Source organism: Sinocyclocheilus rhinocerous, unplaced genomic scaffold (assembly GCF_001515625.1).
Source record: "Sinocyclocheilus rhinocerous isolate Xijiao unplaced genomic scaffold, SAMN03320098_v1.1 scaffold154, whole genome shotgun sequence".
NCBI classification, from domain to species: Eukaryota; Metazoa; Chordata; class Actinopteri; order Cypriniformes; family Cyprinidae; genus Sinocyclocheilus; species Sinocyclocheilus rhinocerous.
In genome coordinates, this window is record NW_015659335.1 from 360351 (window position 1) to 383858 (window position 23508).

The following is a 23508-nucleotide window of genomic DNA, read 5'->3' on the forward strand; positions in this document are numbered from 1 at the left end:
AACATCCAATGGGGAGGGGGGGTGGGCGCTCTGTAGGCCCCTCAGGACTGGTTTACACTGGCCGGCTGGCCTCCAGAGCGTTACCCATTCCGGAACCCATGTCGGATCAGGCAGACTAGGAAGCCATGGCGGAGCAGGCAGACTAGGAAGCCATGGCGGAGCAGACAGACTAGTGTTGAGCTTCACAAAATAGAAAGTAGCTATAAGAAAACAGCTAAAGCATTGAAAATCCCCATTTCCACCAACAGGGCAATAATTAAGAAGTTCCAATCAACTAAAGATGTTACAAATCTGCCTGGAAGAAGATGTGTGTCTATATCGTCCTAATGCATGGTGAGGAGGCGAGTTTGAGTGGCCAAAGAATCTCCAAGGATCACAGCAGGAGAATCGCAGAGATTAGTTGAGTCTTGGGGTCAGAAAGCCAAAAAAAAAAAAAAATAAAACAGCCCCTACATCAGCACATGTTGTGGTCCTGGACATCTTGATCAGATACATGGCATCATGGATTCTATCAAATACCAACAGATAAAAAAATCTAAACCTGACTGCCTCTGTTAGAAATCTTATAATAGGCTGTTATCTTGGGAAAAGGATGTTGCAATATAATTGCAATAATTGGGTGCCAACGTTTTTTTTAATCATTTATTTCATGAGATTTTCCCCCACTTTCCATTATTTTACTTCAATGAAAGGTTAGAAGTTTGTGAATTTTTTTAAATGAAAGATCAAAAAGATAAATGATGCAGATTTATTTTCACAGCCACCTTTGCTCATATTTACCAAGGGTGCCAATATTAGTGGAAGGTACTATATATAATATATATATAATTTTAGAGCTGTCGCGATATCAGATTTTTCACTACACGATTATCGTGGTGATTATTTTAAAGGGGGCTGATTCTTAAATAATAATAATAATAATAAATAAACCATGTTATCAGTCAAAATAATCCTTATTTCTCCTTTTTCTGACCAATGAATCACATCATTGTATACAAAAGGAACAATTACACTAAACAGAAGTCTAAAATGCTAACCATTTTTAGTTTTATCACAGTGTCAAAGTAAGACAGTTTATGAGAATAAACGATTGATTCAAATAACTTCCTTCTGTGAAGTGATTTTTTTTAATAGTATTCTATACAGTGATAAAGGCTATGTCGATTAGCATTGCAACATAAATATTACATTATCCATATGAAGATGGCTTGAAGAACACAGATCAACCATATACTGTTGTAATCGTGTGCTGATTCTCATCATATTTCATCATACAAAACATTTCTTTCTGCATTTTATTCAGCTACAGTGGCAGCTAGATGCCTTTGTCCATATAAGGGATTTCCTGGAAATATATATATTAAAAAAAACAATTGGATTATGAGCTGAATCAAAAAGGTTAAAAAAAAACACTGCTATAAATAACTTTTGTCATTTTCAGGAAGAGTTTAATCAGTTTAATCTTTAAATGAAGATCTGATCTTAATGTAGGTCAAATGTATGCAGAAATACAAGAAATGTACAAATGTGCGTTAGGCATAAGATAGGAGTTGATAAACGAAATGTGAAAATATTCCATAGAGAGAGCAGAATATCATAGATTTGTAGCTGTAATCTTTTGAAGTAGGCCAATATACAACCACTTAGCAACCACTCAGTACACCCTAGTAACCGCACAGCAACTCACTAAAAAACCACTCAGAATCAGAATCAGAATGAGCTTTATTGCCAGGTATGTTTTCACATACGAGGAATTTGTTTTCATGACAGAAGCTTCCGCAGTGCAACAGAATGACAGCGACAGAACAAAAACACAGATAATAAAAGAAGAATAAAAAAATAGAACAAGTAAATAAGGAATAACAATATATAAATTGACAATTGTATGTGCAGGTATATCACAATAGACAGTTTTGTATGTACAGGTATATTACGTGCAAATTTGAGGTGTAGACTAAGTATGTGTGTTAGGTAAATAAGTGTATGAGTGTATAAATAGTGTTGTGTGTTCCACAGTTATTGTCAAGTGTTCATGAGATGGATTGCCTGAGGGAAGAAACTGTTCCTGTGTCTGGCAGTTCTGGTGCTCAGTGGTACAGAGCGTAGCGTCGACCAGATGGCAACAGTTCAAAGAGGGAGTGTGTTGGATCCCCCTTCCTGTAAGCATCTTCATATATACTTCAGATATACATACATCTTCACGAATACTATAGCAACCACAAAATAACAGAAATGTAGTTGGATATCTGAACTAGAAGACTTAGAAATAGAAAATATCAATATACATATTTATATATACACACACATAATTATAGAAAGTGTTTTAAATGGCCACATCTCGCTTGTTCTTCCTTCTCGTTTCGCCCTGCAGTGAAATGGACGGAGCAGAACTTTCTCGACAAACAACTGCATAAGCTGCTGAAGGAAATTGAGTTCAAGGGTGTGTCCAAATGAGCCTGCAATTTTGAAAACCGCAGCAAATAAACATTCGCACCTTCAGAGAAGTGTTATCACAACACCCACACACTCTTGTCTGTACATATATATCCACACATGAGCCTCTGTATTCACATTACCCTCCTATTCACACTCAGCTGCTAAATGTCTTACTTTCTGTGCTGTTTATATCACGAGTCAAATGTAGTGACTAAAACTGACTTTGCACCAGCTGATAGAAAATATAAGCTGCCACCTGGTAATGGCTGTGTGTCAAATATTAGAGAACAGTGTTGTTTGGCGCTTGATAACTGAATGAAGCTCTCACCTTTAAGTTGCTCCTTAGAGTTCACAACGGTTAATTTACTCAAAAAGGTTTAAAAACCACTGCTATAAATAACTTTTGTCATTCTCAGGAAGAGTTTATTTTCAGGTCCCCAGTATAGGACTTAAATGAAGTTTTTTTTAATGTACTGTATACCTGGAAATTAGAGTGTCCAATAACTGAGAAAGTTGTATTTGTTTTTTGACACAAACGTATATTTTATATAATTTGAAGTACTTCAAATACAGCTATGCTTTGAAAAATCAGTTAGCTACATGTAATAAAACATAGCTAAGTACATTGAAGAAATGGTGTATTTAACCAAATATTCAATTTGCTACATAGAGCCAGACCTTAAAAAAACTTAAACTTGTTACTGGCTACACTGTTTTGAACTGTAGGGGATTTAGTTATAGTCATAGTTACAGTTTAAGACCCAAGGACCAGATAAGATGAATGAAGACCAGGAGTCAAAGATACTATCAATCAAAAATTTACTGAAGAAAATAGTTTGCAGTTTCATTAGCAGAAGTCCGCTTCAATACTCGAGAGGAGTTCGTAAGCTGCTCTGTGTACATTCTCAATACATCAGTAATTATACTCTAACAGAAGTCACTAAATACGTCATTACTTAGGTAAAAAGGATTCTGATTGGTTAAATTGTGGAAAAACATGTAAAATCTTAACAGATAATAAAGTCCAAAACATATCTCCGAAGGTTTGTTTAGATGACACACGATTAGAGGTCACACGCAGCGTCTCACTCCCAAGACTTATGTCTGCCAACCAGTGCATCAGGGTGACAGAAGAGGTCCAGATGAGCCTTCCACCCTGGGTGCTGTTAAGATTGCCCCTGGAGACTGGTACTGCACAGACAGATACCAACACACATACATAGAGAAACCCTTATCTACTTCAAGGTTGAGTAGCTAGGCTCTTACTCTTATCAGGTACTGTTCCCAAAACACACAGACAATGAGTGCAGCTTCTCAGAGAGAGAGAGAAGAAGAGAAGCTCAGACCATAATCACTTTATTCTTTAACGTACAGACAGAAAATAATATCAGTGCTCTGAGTATGAGTTGGTCCCATCACCGAGAGGCCTTGATGACCTTAATGACATTAATGTCTACTAATAGTATACAGTAGTCAACATTTGATGTGGATCAAAACCTTTCATCAAAGTTGTCCTAAAACCATACCTGTTCTTGTCTTAGGACAACGTTGATTAACTTTTTTGATCCACTTCAAATGTTGACTACTGTATGATAATTTTATCTCAATAATATTTTCAATAATATTTATCTCAGATAATTATTTCAATCAACTAAAATATAGGAGGTTAAATACTGATTAATAACTTGATTTATAAGCACTCAAAAAGGATTTTATATATATATATATATACCCATGACCTTGGTCGTTGTTAATATCATTTGAAAAATGAAAAAATATATCAACTTACAGGCCTGTAGCCAGCCTGGGTGTTCTTTTTTTGAAAAAGTGGACCTTTTTGCAGTTTTTCCCCCTCATTTGTATTTAATTATGAGGTTCAAATACTTAATTTTGGTGACTTTTTATGCACTAATTTGTGCTGGATTAGCTTGTCTGCTGGTATCTTAACAGCACACTTTTTGATGCAGGAAAATGTTTACTATAATGTAGTCAAATTGCTTTCCAAGATCATGTACCACCTTTTTCAGTCCACACACACACACACACACACACACACACACACACACACACACATCACACATATGCAGGGTAAAAACCTTCTGAAACAGTAACTTTAGTAGCTAGTTTCTCTGGGCGATAATGTTCCGAATTTACTGTGTTCTTCCTTGACCCATGCTACACCCCTTCATGGAGTTTTGTGAAAATCGATCTTGTAGTTTTTCCTGACAGACACAGACACACATAAGTGAAAACATTAGCTACCTTCTGCTCCTGTGAGGTTGACGACTGTTAGCTAGCACGTAGCTAGCGTTAGCTATCTCAACTCTTAGGTAAACAGGGCTTGACATTAACTTATTTGCTCACCAGTCACTGTGGCTAATGGTTTTCCAAAATTACTAGCCACTCAGAATTTTCACTGGCCACAATATTGTTGTTGGGACATAACATTTTATATGATTAAATTTACTGCATACTAAAATGTACTTAAATTGATTTCCAGGTCATTTTTGCTTATATAACGGGCATTTTTTCCTAACCTTATTAAATGTATGTGTCATCTTTCATATCAAATTCTTACATTTTATATATAATTTCAGTTAGTATAATAAGGCACTATAGGGTTGTTACCAATCAAATGAAAGCAGCATCAGCAAAATTGATCTTTCCACTGCAGAAGAAATGGAAGCAGCTGAAGCAAAGACTATAGAATCCCCAAGTATAGTTATGAATATATATATATAGTTATGAATATATATATATAGAGAGAGAGAGAAATATTTTTTCTCAATAAGAATATTTTTCCCTCTAATATTTTTATCTAGAGCCAAACGCGCTTCATTCAAGCCCATTCTGCTCTGTGAGCAGCAAAACAGATGGGTACTTTCACTAAAACACTGCAGAAAACGAGAATGCAGCAAATGCAGTTATTATTATTTTTATCTGTTATACATATGATTCTAACCATTTAAATAAACCAGGCTTGTGACAAGACGTTTTTTTTAATTTACATTTAGCATTATTAATCTGCATGTTAAGAGCATTTCATAAACACTTGAAATTGGGGAAAATATTTGTAGATGGCAAGGAAAGACAATTAAACTTTGAAATTACTAGTTAACTTTGATTTCATGATGAGAGCGTTTAGATTAATTACATTGTTTGTTAGTTTTTAGTAGATAATTAGGCCTATTTTAAGCAAAATATAAAAATGGTCCAGACTTCAAGAGGAAAACCCTGAACCACCATACAGTATCTTTAATGTCACAGTCCTCTACCTTACAAAATCTCAAAATAATAATTGCCTGATAAAACATCTAATCTTATCTTTTAATATTCATATCCAAGTGGGCTCATCTAATGATGTGTATATATATATATATATATATATATATATATATAAGTAACACAAAATATATATATATAATTTTATTTATTTATTTATTTATTTTTGTAGAAGAATCCTCAGCCACCACTGCTTTGGCTCTCGGGGCCCAATATCCTCATCTTTGATGACTATTTTGACTGTTTAGTTTTTCTTTCTTTCTTTCTTTTACAGAGAACAACTGCTGCCCAGATGGAAATGTATAACTATTCCAAAAAAGTATTGTCTGGACCTCTGCTGCAGGAACTATAGAGACCGGACCTCTTGAAACTTTAACTGAATACCCCTACTGTAGAGCATTGTGCTATAGCAGTGCCAACACTGTTCGGTTTCCAGGGAATGCATAAACTGATGATATGTACCTTCAAAGCAATGTTGTTCACTTTGGATGAAAGAATCTGCCAAATGTATCACTGTGTCTTTTGAAATGGATTGAATGGCAGTTGAAGCATGTTTGGATAAAAACAGATGATATATGTCAGATATAGACAACATTAAAGACATTTGGCGAGGTATTGTGGGGAAAGTTTCTGCGACTGATGTCTCTTTTTTTTTGCTGTAAGATGTGGTATGAATGTAACGTAAAACTGACATCCTCACTTGCGTGGTTTGATCTTAAAAACCACTGAAACCTGTTTTTTGTTTTTTTCCTCTCCGGTTGTGATGGCTTGATCTTTTCATGTAGAGCTTCCTGAAAATCTGGTGTCAAATCGGAGGCATTAAAAATAATTAAAACGGCACTTGTTTTTCAAGTATGTTTGAACACCCACTCGGCACAAAAACATGATAGCATAGTGCACTCCAATACAAAAAAGTTATGTGGGAGTACCATGGTAAAGAGTTGGTATCAGGTGGTAAAAATGTTACCACACGTTAGTACCACGATCATTTTTGGTGCTAAAAATGCACAGTTGCATGAAAAAAAGAAAAGAAAATGTTTGTTGAATAGAAATTTGTGTTTGTGAAATCTCGACACGTTCACTTTCCCCATCCCCCCTCCCCATTTTTATCTGTTTATCTTTCAGTAAACACCACAAGTCATATCGGATCAGATTTCAAACAAAAAAATATTCACTATCACCACAGACAGTTTTTTCTATCTCGATAGTTGTCGAACCACAGGTTGTTTATACCTCTGTTTCTGTGGTTTGTACAGCTCCGAATCCAGGACTGATTCACGTGTTTGCAGCACACGACGAGTGCACAAATACTAGGGTGAAAATTTTAAGTTCTTTGTATGGCAAGCGACTGTTAAATTGTTTCACAATGATGACAACTTATAATGGGCCAGTTTCACAGATTCGTGTCAAGAATTCGATTCATTTTAGTGAATTGTGGTGGTTAAGTATATGTTACGTAAGATCCATGCTCCATTGCATCATATTTTCCTCTATTTACTGTCTTCCTGCAAACAGACACCTGCGTAACACCTCCAGTGTAGATGTAACAAACAGCACACCAGCCTTTTAAATCATAAAGTTATGTATTTCGTTTTCTTTTTTTCTTTTTCTTTTTTTTATATAATACTCAACATTGTTTTGTTCTTAACCAAAAAACTGATTTTTATTATTTATTCTGTCCTGTAACATTTTAAGCCTGGTTTCTCTAATACAGCTTAGAATCTTAAAATAACAATAGTAAACAATATGTATCACAAGTAATGAAAAGAACATAATCCAGTCCATAGTCTGAAATCTTCAGTTCAATTCTTTGTTTCTTTTTCTTTCTTTCTTTCTTTCTTTCTTTCTTTCTTTCTTTCTTTCTTTCTCTCTCTCTTTCTCTCTTTCTTTCTTTCTTTCTCTCTTTCTTTCTTTCTTTCTTTCTTTGCAGTTCCAGGGTTTAATTCATCAATAGAACAAGTCTTCTAAATCCAAATCAGCAACAGTACTAATTAGAACTCAATGAAATCTCATTGTCAACCCTAAAAAAAAAATCTCAGTCACATGTTGTTGTGCAATTGAGGTTTTGGCCAAAGAGATTCGTTTTTGATAATTTCAGCATATCACATTCCATAAATGCATACGTATGGATTAAAATCACAGTGTATGTTTATGTAATATGTATTTTAAAATAAGTATCTGCCTTTTTGAAGTAATTCCTTTCCTGGGGAAAGAAAGGTGAGAGACTCTTGAAAAACATTTCATTAGCTCTTGAAAAACATTTGATCGGTTTTGTTATTTATTTTATTTTGTGTATTTTATTTGATTTTTTTCAAGAATATTGCAGGTTAAATAGAATTGATTTCAGAAAATTATCTGTGAAAGATTTGTACAGTTATTAACAACTAAAAAATATATATTTGAGTATTTATGCACTTACAACATTCTGTCATTTCTGTACATGTTTTTTTTTTGTGTGTGTGTGTAATTTAGATGCAAAATGAGTTTAATGGCCAGGATGTGGTAAAGGACAGGATGTCACGGATGCTGTCGAAGTATGTTGTTTTCTGTTGTATTGAGAGTATTGTACATGGAGTATTTCTTTCATTTTTATTCTTGACTCTTGATTTCATTCTTGATTGTTATGGAGTTTAACATTTACATTTATTGATTTAGCAGACGCTTTTATCAAAAGAGACATACAAACTGAGGACTATGATCACAAGCAATTTGTCATAAGAGCCAACAATATTTGGTGTTAGCTAGATTAGTGCATGAGCTAGAGCAGAAGTGAAATGCAGAATAGAAAGAGAAAAGGTGTTGTTGTTGTAATAATTAGCAAAATTATTGTGTTAGCAAAAGCTGAAAACAGTTTGTGACGCCTTATAAGCTCTGATTCAGATGTTGGTGATACTTTACAGTAGGTTTGTTGAGTAGATTTCAAATTAGTTAATGCTTTAGGTATCATGAACTAACAATGAGCAGTCGTTTTTACAGCATTTCTTTCATTTCCATTCTTGACTCTTGATTTCATTCTTGATTGTTATGGGGTTTAACATTTCATAATGCATTAACATATGTAAACTTTTTAGAAATCTACTAAAAACTATCTATACCCAATCTATTAGTGTACATGCTGTAAAGATAGTTTCATTGTTACTTTATGTGAACTGTTGTGTTAGCCAATGTTAATATACAGCTTTATTGATAAGTGATACATAGATGTGATGTCACTCTAATGGTAATATGATGACACTTTTCCACTGTAACAAGCTGTAAAAAGCATGATTTGGTTTATTTTGGGTATTGCTGGTCAAGTTATAAAATGCTTGGTTGTATGTAGGTTGTAGTTTCTACCCACACATATGCACACACACACACACACAGTCTTAACACCTACCTAAGACCCCTCAAACACCCAGTCTTTGTGGTTATGCAATTCGAGGCTGTTTTCTTGTTTTGCTCGAGTGTCAATCCCTCCCCCTTCCCTTCACAGAGACAACTGACCTTTACCAGATAAGCGCATTACGTGTCTCATCGGCCCACTTCATACTTTGAATTCCTGTTCTGATACAACATCACATGCGGTCTGTTCTTAGTAAGTTTTGAGTACTTTTTTCAACTCTGTGTTCTCACCTAAAACATCTTGCATCATAGTACAAGACTGTTAACTGTCAGATACCAAACTGTTAACAAAAAGGTTGTGCATGTAGCTGTGGGCTTGTAAGTGAGGCTGAATTGTTGGACAATCATTAGTGTTCATTCTGCTTTTTGGTGACATTTCGCTAGTTAAAAAAAGTTCCATTTTCAATAGTGTAGCTGCACATTAAAGAAAGAGTTCACCCAAAAATGAACATTTACTCACTCTCAGGTCATCCAAGATGTAGATGAGTTTGTTTCTTCATCTGAGCAGATTTAGAGAAATGTAGCATTACATCACTTTCTCACCAATAGATCCTCTGCAGTGAATGGGTGCCGTCGGAATGAGAGTCCAAACAGCTGATAAAAACATCACAATAATCCACATGGCTCCAATGAAGGGAGAAATTATGTGTTTGTAACAAACAAATACATCATTAAGATGTTTTAACTTAAAACTGTTGCTTCCGGCTGAAATACAAATCTTCTATCCAAAATATTACTTTCTCTATTGAAAAAGTCTTGTCATCTGAATCAGGAGAGAAATATGCACAGATCGAGCACCGTTTGAAAACAGTCCAAAACATTTCTAAACAAATATATTGGTGGATTTTGATGTGAGAGGACAACAAGGGACGGACTTTTTTCACTGGAGGTAGTGTTATTGTGGATTAAGGAATTGTATTTTGGCCAAATTCATAAGAATTGGCACTTTTTTCTTTCTTTCTTTTTCTTTTTTTTTTTTTGCAGAACCCCAAACATCTCATGCAAATTATTAAAATGAGTGGGTTGATTTACACTTTAGCTCTGTGACACTATCAAAGCATTGTTTGAGCATCACAACCAACCTATCACAACAATATTGACTCCTTCACTGTTGTGAGTTTAGGGCGGGACTATCTTTTGCAGAACCCCAAACATCTCATGCAAATTATTAAAATGAGTGGGTTGATTTACACTTTAGCTCTGTGACACTATCAAAGCATTGTTTGAGCATCACAACCAACCTATCACAACAATATTGACTCCTTCACTGTTGTGAGTTTAGGGCGGGACTATCTATTTGATTGTGTCCAGAGATCCTGTTTGAAATCAGTCTCGTTTTTTTATTTTTATTTTTATTTTGTATGGTGATTCTAGTGATGCAGAAATTACAAACTTTAACTGTGGTGTATATTTGCCTGATAAAACATCAGTGGCCTGTGGTATGCTAATACTGGACAAATTTTGGTGTTGCTAAGTTTTGCTGAAGTGTTGCTAAGTTTCAAAATAAATATTGTATGCATTCTAAATTAGACGCATACTTATAAAAGATTATGAAAGTACAGATTGATGCAAGATGCTTTTCCCTCAGTTCATTTTTTCTATATAATTTGGGATATCCTTACACTTCAGCAGAGCTCATTTGTCAGTGCATGTGGATTCTTGCATGCATGCATTCATGCATGTGTTTGTTTATATGCATGTTTGTGTGTATCGTCTGTGGGTATAAAAGTTTGTGTGAAACAGGATGTGGTCCTCATCAAACTTTTGTGCTTTGAGCACCGCTCAGGCGCTGTGTCGAGCCCAGCATGGGGCCCAGGGGGCTAATATTTATACTCTCATCAGAAGCCGAGAAGTTCAGTCTTTCCAGGCCTTTTTAAAAACTTGCAGCTCTAAAATCAAACTACAGACTGTCACAAAACTATACATACTATAAGTACTCAAGACATAACAATAAAACAGACATAAATAATAAGAATAAAGAATAACACCCTTGCAAGAATTGCACCCTTGAGACGGTCTTATTTCTCTGCAGGCCCTCTGACCTTTTGATTTAGCGTTTCATGCTTTGTAAACTTGTCTGAGTAACTCTGTGGTTACGCAGTCATACAACGAGCAGAGAGGAAGAAGATGCATTTGTCAAGAGAGAGAGAGAGAGAGCAAGAAAGAGAGAGATCGGATGAGTAACAGAAAGGAAGGAGTATAGTGATAGAGAAAGAGATCCTCCTGACAGATGGAGGTAAAAGGGGAGGGGCAGATAGAGCAAGAGCGATAAAGGGAGGAGGATGAAGGGTTGGGGGTCAGGTAGACAGACAGACCTCAGCATCCATGGTGCCTGCTCAGACAGCTGTTTGACAGACAGCTGAAGTCGAAGGGTAAGTCTTATACTTCCAATATTAAATAACTGCTTGGTTGAGCAATGATCTGATAAGATCTGACCTAATCCGACATAAAAAATGACGTAATGTCATGTACACTGACCCTAAAATATATCTGAACACTTAAGCCGCTGTTAAAAATGAATGTCATTGCATTATATGTCAAACCAAGCAGCATTCATTTGGAATTTGTTGATAAATCATTAGATATACTATTGAAGACTCAATGTATTGTGACATTTTGTAGTTCTTAAATCATTCTCGAGCATGAGGACCAGAATCGACTTCATCTGCTAAAAATCACCCTGCTGCTTAAAAGTAATCGCAAAATGACTAGTGAGTAATTGTGAGTAGAATTGTAGTTCTGGGAAAAATTCTAGCAAAGTTTTTTCGCAGATGCCACTTTTAGCCAGATATTTTGTTTTCTAATGCAACAACCTACATTTTTAAGAGTGACTTCAGGGTCCAGATCATTTCTGTCGTCACTCATTAGTAAACAAATTAGTGGTAAATACTCATTATGCATTGATAAATAAACGTTTTTTAACTGTGCACTTGCAATGTACAAGTTGGTTTGTAGTAATCTTCAGGTGCTCTTTAGAATAACCCAAAAGCTAGGAAACGCCGAAGCATTTTGTGAAACCGAGAGTGTGAACCATATGTTTGCAGCGATCACTCAGATCAGGAGTTGAGGTTTAAACCTCTGTGTCAAATACACTGTATCCAAATTACTTGGCAGCCACTTTTAAAAGAGTTCAAGTGAAACCGCATCGTCAGTGTTTGCTGTAGACTGTCCTGTCACTGTTTGATATCTCTCATCGTTTTGGCCATTGGTATACAAGTACGCCTCTTTACAAGAAGTCACCTTACGGTTATAGCTGAGGGTTTCTGCTGTTGTCTGTGGGTGTCGTTTTGTAGTGTTAGTGGAAATTGCCTGTTTACAGGTTGACCACCCACTCACAAAGAGGGGCGTACTGCTGACAATGGCCCACTCAGCAAAAGAGCCACCGGTAGCTTGCATCATATACACAGATCTAAAACTCATCTAAAGTTCATGTCAAGAATTTTGCAATGGAATTCATTATGCGTGCTCTGCAGTTTACCGTATTCTTTGGGCAACATCCTGTCAGGTAGAAAGCCACAGCAATGCCATTTAAAAGTGAAAGTCTGAATTTTAAAAATTAAAGCTCCTTTGGCTGACTGGCTGCTTGCATTATTATGCAAAAATGTTACCTAAAATAGTCAACGATTATGTACAAACATTAAGAATCACTTAAAGGAAATATAACACCAAAATGAAATTGTTATAATTTACTCACCCTCATGTAGTTCTAAACCTTTTTTCAACCTTTTTTTGTTCTAGACATTCTTCAAAGTATCTTCTTTTGAAAGTAAGAAAGTAACTTGTATAGGTTTGTAACAATATGAGAGTATGGAAGCCTGTTTATGCCAGGGAATAAAAAAATAAATTAAAAAAAAAGGTAATTCCAACATTTTATCTCGCAATTCGTACTTTGTTTCTTGGAATTCCGTGAAAAAAGTTGGAATAGTGAGACATAAACTTGCGATTCGGTGCAAGGCAGAGATATAATCTCACAATTCTGAGAAAATAATTTAGAATTCTAAGATAAAGTCACAATTACAAAAAAATAAGGTTACACTTTACTTGAAGGGGTGTGCATAAGACTGACATGACACCTTCATAATCATGACATGACACATGTCATGAATATGAAGGTTTTTTATGCATGTTTATGACAACTGTCATTAAGTGTCATTCGCTCAATTATGTAATTTTTAATGCAAAAATAAAATAAAAAATTCAAGATGTAAACTCAGAATTCTGAGAAAAAGTTAGAATTTCGAGATACAAACTCAGAATAGTGAGACGTAAATTCAGAATTGCGGAAGAGGAAAATAGTCAAAATTTAGAGTTGCGAGAAACTTGAAAACAGGCATCCATATGAGGGTGAGTAAACATTGACAGAACTTACTTTAAACTAACATTAAAAGGATAATTCATCCAAAAATTTAAATTCTGTCTATTTTTTTATACTATGGAAGTCAGTGGCTACCATCAACTGTTTGGTTACCAATATTCTTCAAAATATTTTCTTTTGTGTTCAACAGAATAAACAAACTCGTACAGGTTTGGAACAACTTGATGGTGAGTAAATGATGACAGAATTTTCTTTTTTGGTTGAACTATCCCTTTAAACTTCAGTGCAAGTCCTGTTCACGCCAAGGACGAAAACTATAACAATAACGATAATATTGACAGCCAATTAAAGCTCAAGCATTTAAAGCGTCAGATGACATAACTGAAGCGCGTGCGCTTATACAGTAAACAGACCGTTATCGTCCACACCATAGTTATTGTTCTTGGTGTGAACGGGCCTTAACTGTGGATTTAAAATAATGCAGCTTTGTGAGGAAAGTTGTGCTATTACCTATATGTAAGTGGTTGGCCATACAATTTTGCCTTGCGGATGATAAAACGGATAGAATATTATTCTTTCATTGCATAGATTGGATTGTTTAATCATCCTATTTCAGTGTGACTAACCTAGTCTTCCTTCCCAGGAGCAATATGGTCTATTTTGTGCATTTCTATATGTGTCATTTTCAGCCACAGGTAAAAACCAGCTACATTTGCGGTTGCGTTCTTAGTCATAGTCTCTAGGGATGCACCGATACCACTTTTTCCAGTACTCGCCCGATACCGATACTTTTATTTTTGGTACTTGCCGATACCGAGTACCGATACCAATATTTTATTGCATTTGTAAATTTTTTAAATATTGGGTACAGAAACCAAAAGAGTATGTATAATGTTAGTTGGTTAACTTCATTTATCAAATAGATACAGTCAAACCAAAATATATTCAGACACCTTCAACATTTCTCACATTATCACAGTTTATTCGCTATAGTTTAAAAAATGGTAATAAAATATAACAAGAATTTAAAGTTAAACTTAGTCAGAACAAATTCAGCTTGATAATGTCACATAACTTTGATAGAAAGGTATGTAATGGATTACAATAAACCAAAAATTATTCATACAGCTGTCAATATTTACAAAACTTTCAAAACTTTGTCGGGTGACCCTTAGCCCTATAGTGTCCTGCACCCACTAGTAAAAAAATATCAAAAATTATATCTGGTCTCTGAATCATTTTTGGTTTCACTGTATATCCTTCGGTTATTTTCACACTTAATTATGGCCATTAAAATGTATTTTACAAGTTTTTGTTACTTTCACTGTTCATTTTTTGCTCTATGGTACATCATCTTTAATTTAATAGCATTAGAGCAGCGGCTTAGTACTGTAATCACGCGCTTTGCTGTAATAATGCAGGGAACCACTCGTTATAAATCTCCTAACTGTGATATTTTCAGAAATAGAAGTCGCGTTTTTTCATCTGAAACGTGCTGCGATTTATATTCCAAAGCCACTCATATAATGCAGAAACACTCAAGAAAGCAAAACGCGCAACGCGTGCAGGTATTTGTACGGATACAGAATAGTGCAGCCTAGCGCATTTTACACAGGCTGCTAGATTCACTTTCGCCAGAAAGTCGTGTATGCCTAAGGTTGAAAATAAATGATGTTTATAGTGAATGCCCCTATAAATGGTCTTATTTTTACGATTTAGTTTTAATCCAAATGATGCGTGTGCTAAGTGAGTGAACATCAAAAATCACACAACAGAATTGCACGCGCACTCGCTCTCTACCGTTAAGTAACTTGTGCATTGTTTTACTTACTTGTTTTTGACGTATCCGACCGAACTACAAACTTTCCAGTGATGTCTGTGAGAAAGGTATATTCACTGGACAAGCTGCCTGCTCAATCCACTCAGCCTGCTTTGTTTATCAGCTCGCGCACATCAGCTATACAGTCAATACTGAATGTTTAACATTATATTCATTGCATACATATACTTCGTAGACATCCTTAATCTCTAATAACTCCATTCTGCTGTCTGTTGTTCTGTTGTCGGTGTTTCATTGTCTGAATATGGCACTTATCACATGCTGTGTGGTATCGGCGTTTGTTATCGGGCCATTTTAACGAGTACGAGTACAGGAGCTCAGTATGGGTATCTGTGCATCCCTAATAGTCTCCATAGCGACAGTTTGAGTTATTAACAGAACACCATAAATCACATTATCTGATTACCACACTAGATATAATCATAGAAATTGATATTTAGGCAATACATTAATGCAACCACAGTCGTGCTGAATTGAGACCAAGTGTTAACCTCATACACTCTTATAAATAAAGGTTCCAAAAGAGTTTTTTCGCAGTGATGCCATAGAAGCACTAGTTTGGTTCCCTAAAGAATCTTTCAGTGCAGTTCTTAAAAGAACAATTTAATATTCTAAAGAACCTTTTTCCACTATAAAGAACATTTTGTGCAATGGAAAGGTTCCAAGGATGTAAAAGGTTATTAGATGCCAAAGAGCTTTTATATTTAAGATTGTAAGAGACTTCTAAAAGCCAGATTTAGAGTTAAAATGCTTACAGTAGCATGTGTTGCACTTATGGAGTGTGCATCATGTATTGATGGAATATTGAGTGTTGATATATTTTTGAGTGTTCAGTCACTCAAAAAGTAAAATTGTCATCATTTCCTCACCTCATGTCATTCCAGGCCTTTTCTGTAAAGCAGAATGTTTTTATTTTAATGTTTTTATTTATTTTTTTTATTTTATTTTTTTTTAAGAATTATGTTTTACATGTGTGTTTAAGATCCAAGGAGTGATGAAGGATTACTGGCATATCCCTCTGTTTATCTTCATCATATTTTATGGAACTGGCCAGTCCAGGAACATGCAAACAGGTACCTAGCAAACACAGAACGTTCCCCTAATATTAGTATATGGTTCCCGTTTAGATATTATATTTTTACAGCCATAAAATAATGTTCCCAGAATGTTGCAGGGAGTATTTTTAGACAACTTTAAAATAACTTATACAGAATGTTCCCTAATAATTATTTGTAGCAGAACATTCTGCAAACCTAGAAAAAAGATCATTATATTTATATAAAAAAATAAAAAATAAAAATAAAAATTTGTTTTGTAATGTTCTGGGAACCAAAAACTAACATTTTCAAAACGTTCTGAGAACCAATTAATGTTAGTTTGGTATATTTACGTCCATCTATTTTGTAGGGAACTCTGTTTTTTGCCCATTTTGTAACGTTATAAATATTGAAAAACAAAGCATATGTTTTCTAATCTCTTATTATGTTTGTCTTGGTTCAACCATAAACAGCAGGTCTGGCCTGTGTGAATGACTACGTGACGAACATTTCTTGTGTGTGGTGGAACTCTACAGATTTCTCCGGCCAGCGATGTGAGCTTGTGGGGAAAAGTGACACAAAAAGGTTTTAGTTTCAAGTCTCGGAATGGACCATTTTAACATTGATAAATAAACCTTCTCAAATCTGAATTGAATTTAAATGTGTTTGTAGATCATGCGAGCTGGTGCCACTAAGCAGTCAAACACATCCTAAAAGAAGTTGTTCTTTAAATTTTGACAAACATGTGAGTAGAAATGGATGAAATTTCAGTTAAATTATTATTGACACTGATTAACATGTATTCTCTTCCTACACTCCCCTCTCTTTAACACAGAACTTTTTTTTCCTTAACAAAATCTGGTTGAATGTAATCTGTAATGGATCTGTCATCACTAAACTGCATTATCAGCCTGGCCGACACAGTAAGTGGAAGAATTTCTGCTATTAATAGGTTGTAGATATGTTTAAAATGCCAGGTAAATGTAAAAATACAACACACACACACATACAGTACTGCAGTAAAATAAAATTCAACAAAGATCATATGCAAATTTGTGTTGAAAAAGCGTGTGAACTTCAGTCATTTGGTTTGAGAATGGTCTTTTTAATCCTTGGCACAATTAGACAAACTCTTCAATAGGCTACCTTTTACACAAAACATGGCATTTAGGAGATAAACTTGATCAAAATCTATAATAATGTGATAAATGGAAACAGTAGGCCTACTAGTTCACCTCTTTTTGTACTTGTTTCTCAGCGATTGCGACTTGCGTTTCAAGTGTCTGTTCGGTCACGCGACAGGCGAAATATGCACTCTGACAAACTTTATCTTTACACCATTGAAATGTAACGTATATAACGTGTAGAATTAAATGTGTTTATTACACATATCCAGTCTTTTATATATATATATATATTTTCTGAGTTTTGTGTATATGCGTGTGTGTTTAAGCCATTATTAGAGGATTCAGTCACCGCAAACCCCCCATAATCCGTATGATGGTTGCTATGCAATGAATTTAAGGATGCTACTTGTATTGTTTACATTTAAGCATTTGTAACTTACATCACAGTCAAAGTGTACACCAGTCCCTGCATTCCTTATGAACGAAACCCATGGCTTTGCTGTTGCTAGCACCATGCTCATTTTAAATGTTCTTCATGGTTGCTTGTATTTTTGTTTTTAAATGACAGTTAAGACCCAACCACCAGATAAGCCCACTGTAAGCGGGGACAACATAACTTGGAGTAAAGGCAGTAACTTTCCAAAAGCCGTAGACTCTTATGAATTTCAGCTGCAGTTTAAAGCCACATATACAAGCTGGGAGGTAAGTGAGCATTCGTGTTTGATTTACATGTTTTCTTTAACATTTAACTAATTATTTAATGAAATAAAATTACATGCATTTCAATCTTTAGTAACCTGGCCACAAGTCAAATACAGCATAATTTTAAATGTATGTTTTTGTGTATGATTGCATATTTTTGCATGCTTCTGCGCTATAGACGGCAGCACATAGGAATGTCTCTCATGGAAGTTACGTGCTGCTGGACCATAATTTACTGACTGTAGGAGAAGAGTACCAGGCCAGGGTACGTGTGAAGCCTGTTGAGCCCCAAAATGATGGTTATTTTCGGGGGGAATGGAGCGACTGGAGTCCTGCTGTGTCCTGGAGGTCTGAGATTGGAAAGCCACCAGTGAAACCAGAAGATGATGCATCTCCACCAGGTGGTGCTTCTTGCTGGCCCAGTAATATTTGTCTGTGAGTTAAGATGATAATATATTTCATGACAGCATTTTTTTTTCTTTGTTTTAGTACTTGATGATATGCGTATTGTTCTGATCATTGGATTCCACATATTGCTTGTTCTCGCTGGTCTTTGTTTGGTCATCTACAAGGCAAAGAAAAGCAACCGGTGAGTATTAGATGTATATGTGATATGTCTTGATGTCTTCATGGCCCTTTCTTTATTTAGTAACATCCTTATTGACTTTTTCTAGCTCAGGGCTGTCCAAACTCGGTCCTGGAGGGCCGGTGTCCTGCAGAGTTTAGCTCCAACCCTAATTAAACACACCTGAACCAGCTAATCAAGCTCTTACTAGGCATAGAAACTTCCAGTCAGGTGTGTTGAGGCAAGTTGGAGCTAAACTCTGCAGGACACCGGCCCCCCAGGACCGAGTTTGGACAGCCCTGTTCTAGCTCCTCCTCTTTGATATATATTTAAATTTTTACATTACATTTATTTATTTCAACAAATGAATGAAATCACACAAGTCTGACTTTTAAACAAGTTCCAAAGTTTGGTAACAGAGTTGCAAAAATTTCCAACCCCACAGAACACGAGCAATAAATAATGCACACATTTTTAGTTTGACCCCCTGAGGTGGAAGAACAACATTTTCTGAAGTTTAAATCCTTGTTATTGACTCTTTGTTGGAGAAGAACAAATATTTGACCTCATTTTTTAAGACGTTCAAGCCCTAGTTTTTACTCTGTTTGTGGAAAGTGCTGTGTGGGCATGTGTCTGTAGGTGTGTGTGTGTTTCTGCCTACAGTATTTCCGTGTCAGTATGTTGGTGTTTTTACCTGATATTTGTGTTTGTTTGTGCATCATTATCAAGCATTATTTCTTTGCAGATCATTAAAACCAAACAATCGACATGTTCCAGACCCCTCCAAATATTTCCAGCCTCTTCACACTGTTCATGGTGGAAACTTCCGGGTGAGTTCAGTTTTATTTCCTGCATGTGCACTATGCTAGTTTCCAAAGTGCTTGTGTTTAATTTGAGGTCAGTGTGACTTTTTAAAATGTTTTTGAAAGAAGCCTCAGGGCTGCATTTCTTTGATCAAAGACACCGTAAAAACGGTAATATTGTGAAATATTATTACAATTGTAAAAAACCTTTCTATTTTAAAATATTTTCAAATTTCATTATCATTAGTCTTCAGTGTCACATGATCCTTCAGAAATTGTTCTAATAAGCTGATTCGCTGCTCAAGAAACGTTTCTTCTCAATGTTGAAATCAGTTGTTCTGCTGAACATTTTTGTGGAAACGGTGATACCTTTTTAATTTGAAATAGAAATTCTATAATTATATTATAAATGTCTTTAATGTCACTTGTTTTGATCAATCTAATGCATCCATGCTGAGTACAAGTATTAATTTATTTTAAAAAAAAAACTTTTGAATGGTGGTGTATACTGATATTGCTATTTTCACCAGTACAGTGGCAATTCATTCTTTTACTTTCTACATTGTGTATTCACACCAAAAAAAAAAAAAAAAACATTTTACAGAACTTTTGAATGGTGGTGTATACTGATATTGCTATTTTCACCAGTACAGTGGCAATTCATTCTTTTACTTTCTACATTGTGTATTCACACCAACACATTTGAGAATACATAAGTGTATAAGAATAAGAATAACATTCTCAGTTTCACACATAGTTCTTCCTATGCAAAAACTTACCCATAAAAACTCTCACACACACACCCATGTTAACAGATGTGGCTGAAACCTGCATTTCTTGCAAATGCCTACTCATATCTTCTTGCAGCAAGCCACAGAACACACACACTGACCGCATGCGTTTCCTCTTACCTGTCCACAGAAATGGCTGGGCTGTCAGAATTCTGTTGGGCCATTTCTCACCCCTCAGTCATGTGACGATATCTCACCTGTAGAGGTCTCAGATTTTTGGGACGTGTCCTTGATAGATCCAAACGCTCAGACGTCTGCTGCCGCGTTCGTTCACTCCAATCAGGTGGACTCTGGACTGGACAACAGCGGCACTAGTCATGCATCATCATCTGGTTTCTCTAACACGGGCTACTTCTATAGCAAATCCAATACAGGCTCTCTTCATCTCGAATCCTGCCCCGTGTACTTCACCTACCACCCTGAGGAAGGCACAAGCTCCGCTCTCTCGTCGCCTGGGTCTTCATACGACTGTTTGCAAACCCCAAGTTACCAGACGGAACTGCCCATGAGCCCAGATTCAGGGTTCGACGTGCCTGAAGAGGAGCATTGTGAAGATGAAGACATCAGTGGCGCGGAGAGATGTGCGGCAGGACATGTGCTGGTTCCCTTCATTATGTCGCTGTCACAGGGTTCCCTTGATGCTGTTCACCCAGTAGAGAGTTTCACTCCAGTGGCCGTCATCACACCGTGGTTTGAACCTGTGAGAGCACCCAGTTGCGTTTCCACCGCTGAGCCTGCAGAGGGCGCCGTGATCAGACCCTCCTCCATGATTGAGCCCAGCGGCAGTGGATATCTGACCCTGAAGGAGATGCAGAAATACAGCAACAAATCCATCTGAACGGAGGCCTAGTCCGTCTCTGTCTGTATAGAGGAGACCGGGGTAAAATAAAACTCAGGTTAGGTTTATTTTTGAAAGTCAGTTTCTAAACAAACAGATAGAGTAAAGTTCGAACGTTTGGGGTCAGTAAATATTTTAATGTTTTTGAGAGAAGCCTCTTACACTCACCAGGGCTTCATTTATTTAAAAAAAATATATAAATAAAAATAGTAATATTGTGAAATATTATTAGAATTTAAAAGAACTGTTTTCTATTTTTATATATTTTAAAATTTCATTTCATTCCTGCGACGGCAAAGCTGAATTTTCAGCAGCCATTACTCCAGTCTTCAGTGTCACATGATCCTTCAGAAACATTTGTATTATTATCACTGTAGAAAACAGTTGTGCTGCTTTATATTTTAGTGGACACCGTCCTTTGTAACATAAATGTCTTTACTGTCACTTTTGATCAATTTAATGCGTCCTTGCTGAATTGCTTTATTAAAAAAATACACTGACCCCAAACTTTTGAATTGTAGTGTACCTTGAAGACTTGGCAAAAAAAAATAAAAAATCTATTGAACATTTTTAGAATTATTATTCACGAAAAACTGTTAGATACCTTTGTACAGCGACATGATAAGCTAGATTTAAAGGCATCTTCTGGGTTGAACACAGTTTAAGCTCTATTTGAATGTCAGTCAGTCTGTAATAAGGACGATATAAACTGTGTGAATGAGAGTTATTGCAGGTAGCATGTGGTCTGACATTTATAAGTGCCAGCCCGTTTCCGTTCACCGCTGTGGAGCGCGGCTTGTGTAACCAGACGACAAGTCAAGCTTATCTTCCCCACGTGACCTGAAAATTTTTTTTTTGAACTCAGTGAACCATAACAAAGTATTTTTCTAGAGAAGGAGGAGAAAGAACATCAACATGCTTTTTGACTTTATATGTGCCTATGTGACTTAAGTTTTTGAGTATGTTGTTTATGATCCCTGCCACACAGCATCCTGGTCCTCCTCATGTACAGTAGCTGCTCCTGCCTGAATTTGAACATATTTGAGGAAACTTGGTCTAACTGTTGATATTTCCACCAGAAGGCAGCAGAGAGATCATGACTGAGGGATGAATTAAACAGAGACATATCGGGGAGGTAACAGACCGCTTGTAGGAATATGAATATGAACAGTCACACCGTCAATGGTGTGACTGTGGAGAGGGTGAGCAGCACCAAGTTCCTGGGTGTGCACATCACAGAGGATCTCTCCTGGGCTGACAACACCGCACTGGCCAAGAAAGCACAGCAGCGATTTAATCTGTATCTATCTGTATTTATGTTTTACTGTTAGTGTTATCTGTATGCACCAAGGGTCTGAGAGTAACGCAATTTCAATTCTCTGTGTGTATGTGCTGTACATGTGGAAGAATTGACAATAAAGCAGACTTGACTTGACTTGACTTGAATGGGATATACTGGAATTATACTACTGTATATAGCAGTTTTCCCGCCTTTGATACATACACTGCTGTTCAAAAGTTTGTGGTCAGGATTTTTTAAAAGAAAGAAATCAATGCTTCTATTCAGCCATAATGCATTAAATTCATCAAAAGTGACAGTCAACACATTTATAATAGAATAAAAGATTTCCATTTCAAATAAATGGTTTCCATGAAAAGATTAAGCAGCACAACTGTTTTCATCTCTGATAATAAGAAATGTTTCTTAAGCAGCAAATCAGCATATTAGAATGTTTTCTGAAGGATCCTGTGTGACTGAAGATTGGAGTAATGATGCTGAAAATTCAGCTTTGACAACAGAAATAAATTACAATTTATATATTAAAATAATAAACCGTCATTTGTAATTATATTTTATTAGATGGAAAATAGCAGCATGGACATTGTGCCTACTATCTGTTTTTGTGTACCACAGAAGAAAGAAATCCAAATCGCATTTGAATGACATTGGAATGGGTGAGTTTTTTTTTTTTTCATTTATTTATTTAATTAGGGACAATACACATTAATAATACATAAAATCAATGTAAAATGTTTCAGATTTAGACAGAGTGGCTAATTTTCATTTGTATAGTTCCAGGGCAGGTTGATGTGGAAGCAAAAGAAGAAGAAGAAGAAGAAAAATCAAACCACAATGACTTTTTATACCTTTTATACCTTCTGTTAGAAGTCTATTCTAGTCATGTGTTCCTCTCAAGGAAAATGATGGGTGAACTACTGAGCCATTGAATGAGTGTGAACTATTCCTTTCATTTCTGAAATATTTAAACATTCCAGAAAGTTCTTACTAAACCCAGTAAGAAAAGCTTCATAATAATGTTTTTCACAGATCCTGACATTAACGGAGAATAATTATGCTTGCAAAGCTGCAGCGGAAAATGTTGGACA

At 35.9% G+C, this 23508-nt stretch overlaps 1 protein-coding gene across 2 annotated transcripts; it reads left to right on the forward strand.

Annotated features, from left to right (window-relative positions):
- The first annotated feature begins 11396 nt into the window (after positions 1-11396).
- Positions 11397-21218, forward strand: LOC107723612 (interleukin-2 receptor subunit beta-like). 2 transcript variants are annotated; one of them, XM_016532329.1, is made up of 10 exons: positions 11397-11474; positions 16240-16330; positions 16768-16879; positions 16967-17039; positions 17130-17217; positions 17990-18123; positions 18302-18524; positions 18613-18712; positions 19434-19518; positions 20413-21218. In XM_016532329.1, exons 2-10 carry the CDS (start codon positions 16252-16254, stop codon positions 21118-21120), a joined length of 1602 nt encoding a protein of 533 aa, XP_016387815.1. In that variant the 5' UTR covers positions 11397-11474; positions 16240-16251; the 3' UTR covers positions 21121-21218. The 2 variants fall into 2 exon arrangements, with proteins under 2 accessions (XP_016387815.1, XP_016387814.1); XM_016532328.1 differs by lacking the exon at positions 11397-11474 and having other exon boundaries at positions 16226-16330.
- Positions 21219-23508: the final 2290 nt, after the last annotated feature.